The 6000-nt window shown below is 35.4% G+C and overlaps 1 protein-coding gene across 2 annotated transcripts in view; it reads left to right on the top strand.

Annotated features, from left to right (window-relative positions):
- The window catches only part of RERG (RAS like estrogen regulated growth inhibitor), a 103503-nt gene extending 100206 nt beyond the window's left edge, over positions 1 to 3297 (top strand). For both annotated transcript variants that reach the window (XM_036300465.1, XM_036300466.1), the window contains exon 5: positions 1458 to 3297. In XM_036300465.1, the coding sequence (XP_036156358.1) occupies positions 1458 to 1865 (408 nt within the window). In that variant the 3' untranslated portion in view covers positions 1866 to 3297. The remainder of the gene's footprint in view (positions 1 to 1457) is intronic.
- Positions 3298 to 6000: the final 2703 nt, after the last annotated feature.

The following is a 6000-nucleotide window of genomic DNA, read 5'->3' on the forward strand; positions in this document are numbered from 1 at the left end:
ATTAAGAACTTTAGTATATATTATATTCTAAATTTATATGACTTCAGAATCTTTTTTCAGAATCTTTTATCTTAGGAATCTCTCCTTTAATATTCTTTCTAGACCTCACCACACCCTATTGAAAATATGAGCCATATCATTAAACAATAACAATTTATTTAATATAAATTTGCTCTGAGGTCAGTCAGTTCTGAGATTACCAACGGGTTCATAGATAGGTTTAGTTCCCAAAGATAGGAATGATCACTAGGAATGAGAATTAGGAAGCTGAAGGATTTCATGGTGCTTATCAGTGACCTATGACCCCAAGAAGACTGGCATTAAAGTATTTAATCCAAGAAATGTTCTTGCAAGTAACTATATACTTTTATTTCTCATCACCATCTGTTTCCTATACATGTTCTCACCTTCTACCCAGAACTGATTCTAGAAAGAGGCAGCAGGGAAGTACATGCCTGCAGAAGTCACTGAGCCCATGAAGGCAATGCATTTTCATATCACACATGCTGCCTTCCTAGGAAGGAGTGATCACACCCTTTGAAAGATACTTTACTATAATTAACCAGTGATTCATAAAGACATTTTAATTTAATTATCTAAGTATTTATGTATCGATGTATTTGCAACAGCCTGTGTATGCATCTTTATGTAAATTACTCAGTACTTCAAGGGGTTTGGAAAATACCATAACATTCACATTGCCCACCCATAATTTGAAGGGCAAATTGCAAGATATTAATAGATTTTCATGCTTAAAAGTGTTTTGAAATGCTCTGATAAAGTTAAACAGGAATCTTTCTTTACAGAAGTTCTCAGAGCATTCGTTTTCAAACACCCTTTGAAAATCACTTCAAATGAGTTTCTATCATTATTGGTTCTACATAATTTTTGGGAGAATTGAAATAGGAGAGAAAAAAAAGCCAAAAGCCCCAGACTCTGAGTTTGACTCTCTATACGATTATTCATTTTTTCTGCCCTTGGTGGCTAATTATCCATAATCTGAAGAATATAGAGATAAAACAAATAAACAACAAAAAATCAAAGCTATTTCACTAAGCTGTGCCTCTAATTCTGATCTCTAAGGGGTGAAGTAAGGTCTACTTTGTTACTTGTTTGCTGATTCCTTAATTGTGATGAAGTCCCAGAGGCAGTGTGCTTAACTAAGATGGTACTTTCTTTATAGTTCTTGTGATTAAAGATTTAATGATGTAGCAAGAAAAGTTAAAAGCAGAAAGTTAAGGACTAAGCAGACAGAGAAGTTTTAGTTTCCTAAAATACCTTGCTATGAGTAAGGAATGCTTTTATTCTCAACCAATTTGAGAGGGTAAGCTTGTCAAGAACTTTTAATGACACTGACTAGAAAGAATAGTCATTAAGGGATCACTCTTAACATCAGCAGCATCTCTACACGGGGATTACTTCCAGGTCTCCTGACTGCTGTGTTTTCTTGCCATCAGGAAGACACCATTCAAAGGGAAGGACACATGCGATGGGGGGAAGGCTTTGTGCTGGTCTATGACATCACTGACCGAGGAAGTTTTGAGGAAATGCTGCCCCTGAAGAACATTCTGGATGAGATCAAGAAGCCCAAGAATGTGACTCTCATCTTGGTTGGAAACAAAGCTGACTTGGACCACTCCAGGCAGGTCAGTACTGAAGAAGGAGAGAAGCTGGCCACGGAATTGGCATGTGCTTTCTATGAGTGTTCTGCCTGCACTGGAGAAGGGAACATCACGGAGATATTCTATGAGCTGTGTCGAGAAGTGCGTCGCCGGAGGATGGTGCAGGGCAAGACAAGGCGACGCAGCTCCACCACACACGTCAAGCAAGCCATTAACAAGATGCTCACCAAAATCAGTAGCTAGGCAGCTCGTTCTCGCAGAGGCCCTGCGGAGGTGTGTCGGGTCATTGGAAACACTTTCTTGTCCTTTTCCCTTTTTTATCCCCCCAAATAAAAGAAAATAGTCCAGCCCTCACTCTAACTCTGGGAACTATCTGAGCTTCCCCTTGTTCCCAGCCTCCTATATGTTGAGAAGTTATAGAGTGTTTTATGCAATTTCAGTGCTGACGATTACTCCCTTCCCTGCTTGAATAAGGTACACTTTCTTGCAATTTGGACATGTAATCACCAGAGATTCTGAAATGGCTGGGTTCATGTTAAGCTATTTTTAGGCATCATCACTTTGCTTCAGTAGGTTGAAATCTTTTCAAAGGCATTTTTAAATTCCTTTTCTCATCAAAGTCTACAAATGATCACCTTAGAAGTTCAAGACAATAGGATATACAGTAAAAACGCAGGAAGAGTAGCTGAAAGACTGGAGCATGGAATGGTGTCCTGGTTCCTATTTGAAGCAAGGATTTTCTGAATTATGTTATATTATCTTGTTTTTCTTGAACCTTTATTTTGTTCTTAAATTCAAACATGTTCTCCCAAGGTTTTCTATTGTGTAATAGAGAATTCCATTTCAATTGGTTCTCTCAATGATCTATTTCTTGGCCATCGCACCCTAATTCTTCTTCTGTAACTCCAACAAGAGTTCATTATAACAGAGGCAGCAGGACCCCTCTGCTCAGATCCTGCTATGCACTTTCTCACCAAGCCTGGGGTGAAGTAAAGACACTAGGAATATTTTCACCAAACCGTAACTTTATTGAATGCTAACAGAAGGTTTAGAATTAGAGATATCTGATTCATTTGTCCAAAAGCAGAAAAATTAAGAATAAAGCTGAAATACCCTTGTGTTGGGGAGCCAAGCTCTGTGCCAGGCACAGTAAGAAAAATTGGCCTCTGATGCATTATGTTGGTTACATGACTTCTTCTAATTCAGGTTGGGACAAAAGTAGGTTTACAGCTGTTCATGTGGAAAATAATTAATAAACAATAATACCAGAATAATCTGTGTTTTGTGTACTCACAACTATAAACTTACTTTTTCCCCACCCTGTATTTTGGAAAAATTAATTCATGTAGGAAAATTCAGAAAAGAGTGGCTGATTAAAGTTCACTATACCCAAATAAATGTGTATAAAACAGGTTCTTTTATTGTGAAAATGCACAGTCTATAACTGATAGAACCTTATGATTCTTTTTTCCTTATTTTGCCCCCATATATCAAGACTTGGGCACTTTATTTTAGAAGAAAATATGTATCTTTTACATATGTGTGTATTTATAAATGCATAGATATATGTATAAAAATGTGTAAGAATTGGAGGCTTCAATTCACCAAATGCATTTGGACAACTTGGTGTAACTATTTTGTGTGAATATAATAAAAAACATAATTTTCACATTCTCTCACATTAGAACAGTCTTTCTTGTGATAACATGAAATGTTTGTAAATTTTAATAGACACTTGAGGGGACATTCAAATCGTAGAGTTGCTGAATCAGTGAATGTGATATAAAAAGCTTCAGTTCGCAATAATAGATATGATTTTTTTAAATGCTCAGGTGCATATTTCATCAAATCCTCACAATAATCTTATGCAAGAGATGGTACTATGATTACAATTGCAAGGAAGAAGATATTGAACCACAAGTTTGCATATTTAGAGAGTAGAGGCAGGATTTAATCCAGAGAGGCAAAGTCAGACCCTGGAGCCCATGCTGACATTTGTAAAATATTAATAGACTGATATATGACTCTTGTTCTTGAGCTATAAAGATGAAGACATGGAAAGAAGAAAAACTGATAAAGACTTGCTTCAATTATGCTTTCATTCATGAAACAAATATTGATATATAAGTTGGACATGTAGCTTGACACAAGTTAGTTCATTTGATTGTGTCTGAGCTAAAACTTGAAGACTATATACAAGTTATTCCGGGGGGGGGGGGGGGTGGTGGTGGTGGTGAAAATATTCTAGGCAAAAGGAATAGCTTGAAACTAAAATATGGAGATATGAAAGGTGATGGTAAGTGTAATTGAAAGCAGTTGAAAGAACTACATATATCATATTTCAGGATAAAGGGGGAAGGATAACAGAGAGAAGGAATTAAAAGAAAAAAAATAAGGGATTTGGAAGTAAAAAAAAAAGGCAAAGATTCATAAAACTTCAAGTTTACATCACTATATATTAATGGACCTAGTAGCTGACTTAGCTGTGATTAGTTTTCAGTAATATCCATTTAGACAGGGTAGGAAAAATGAAAGCAGAGTGAAATTGCTTTTTTTAATGTTGCCATCTTCTAGAATTACAGTCTATTTCATTCTCTCCTCCCTCTACTGGGAATGAAGCTCAGCCAGCTCCTATTAAGAGCAAACTCCTAAGGAGACATAATGAAGTATCCCGGTGCCATCTTAGACCAGACACTAAGGAGGTGAAATTTATAGTCACCAACAGCAGCAACTCCCCTCAACACATGCATACAAATCCAGACCTGTTAAAAGAGCATAGAACCACTGGCTTAAGTCCCAACTGGTAATTACACAAGAACATGAGATTGCACAAATATAAATTACTTATTCCTCTCATGCCGCAGGCTTTTCCACAAATGAAGGTTATAAACCGTTGTGGTTTTTAAAATAGTATTTTAATGATGGAAACCTGTGTGTTCTTGAATAATAATGATGGGTTGTTATCACCACATTACCACTACCTATGTTTGCTGTTTGGAGTTGCTTTCCTTTTCTTTTAAGATTCAAAAGGCTTTATTCCTAAATATTGTGCCTCACAGCACTGAGGGAATAAGACCTTAATTCAACATCTTCCTTTTCAGTAAAGTGTCATACTTACAAGTTTGTAAATAAAAACAACATTTTGGATTCTAAGTATAATACCAACCAAGCTTTCTTATTAAAACAACCCATGCCCACCTTGAGAGTACTGTAATAAAAAAAGTAGCTAGTTCACTAGGTGAAATTTAATCAGGGTCAAGATGAATTCAGTTGTCCTGAGCTAATAACTTATTGGGAGATTCTGAGGGAAAAAATGGCATAAATCTTTTCCCTCATAGGTTTGAAATGCTGCATTTAGCAAATTCTGTATTCCCATATATAGGACTCTTTTTATATTAAACCACCTGCTTTTAAGTGCTTATTATAAAGCGACACTAAAAAGATAGCATGTTATTAATGTAAGAGTAGACATTTAGATCCCTGCAAGAGAATAGAAAGACCAAAGACAGAACCACATTTATATGGTTGGTTGATTTTCGACAAAAGCACCAGGAAAATTCAATGGGAAAAGAATATTTATTTTCAACAAGTAATGCTGGAACAACTTTATATGCATCTGAAAAATAAATATCAACCCCTAATTTATATCATATACAAATATTAATTCTAAATGGATCATCAACCTACACATGAGAGCCAAAACTATAAAACCTCCAAACTAGACAACAGGAGAAAATCTTTGTGACCTTGAGTTAGGCAAGGATCTCTTAGAAAACAATACGCACAAATAAAAGCAAAGTTAAAAATTTGTCATTTTAGAAGACCAAGAAAACACAACAGCAAGCCAGACTGGAAGAAAACTATGTGAAAAATACATATCTCACCAAGAATGTATATACAGAATGCATAAAAAACTTGTAGAACTCAACAACAAGATAAATAATATGGTTAAAATATTGGGTTAAAGTTTTGAGTAGATAATTCACCAGAAATGATATATAATTTGCAAATAATTACATGAAAAGATGCTTATAGATATTAGAGAAATGCAAGTTAAAACTGCAATGTATTACCAGTACACAACCAATATAATGGCTTAAACTCAAAAAGACTAACAATAAGGGTCAGTGAGGATGTCTACATTGCCAGTGGGAAAGCAAAATGCTACAGTCGTTTTGTAAAACAGTCTGGAAGATAATTATAAAGTTAAACATATATTTAACATACTCTCAGCAATCCTGTTCCTAAGTATGTCCCCAGACAAATAAATGAACATCTATGTTCACATAAAGACCTATCTACTAACATTTATAGTAGCTTTATTCATAATTGTAAAAAAATTGGCAACAACTCAAGTCTCTATCAATAAGTGAATAAA

The sequence above is a fragment of the Myotis myotis genome, unplaced genomic scaffold, assembly GCF_014108235.1.
Source record: "Myotis myotis isolate mMyoMyo1 unplaced genomic scaffold, mMyoMyo1.p scaffold_m19_p_3, whole genome shotgun sequence".
NCBI classification, from domain to species: domain Eukaryota; kingdom Metazoa; phylum Chordata; class Mammalia; order Chiroptera; family Vespertilionidae; genus Myotis; species Myotis myotis.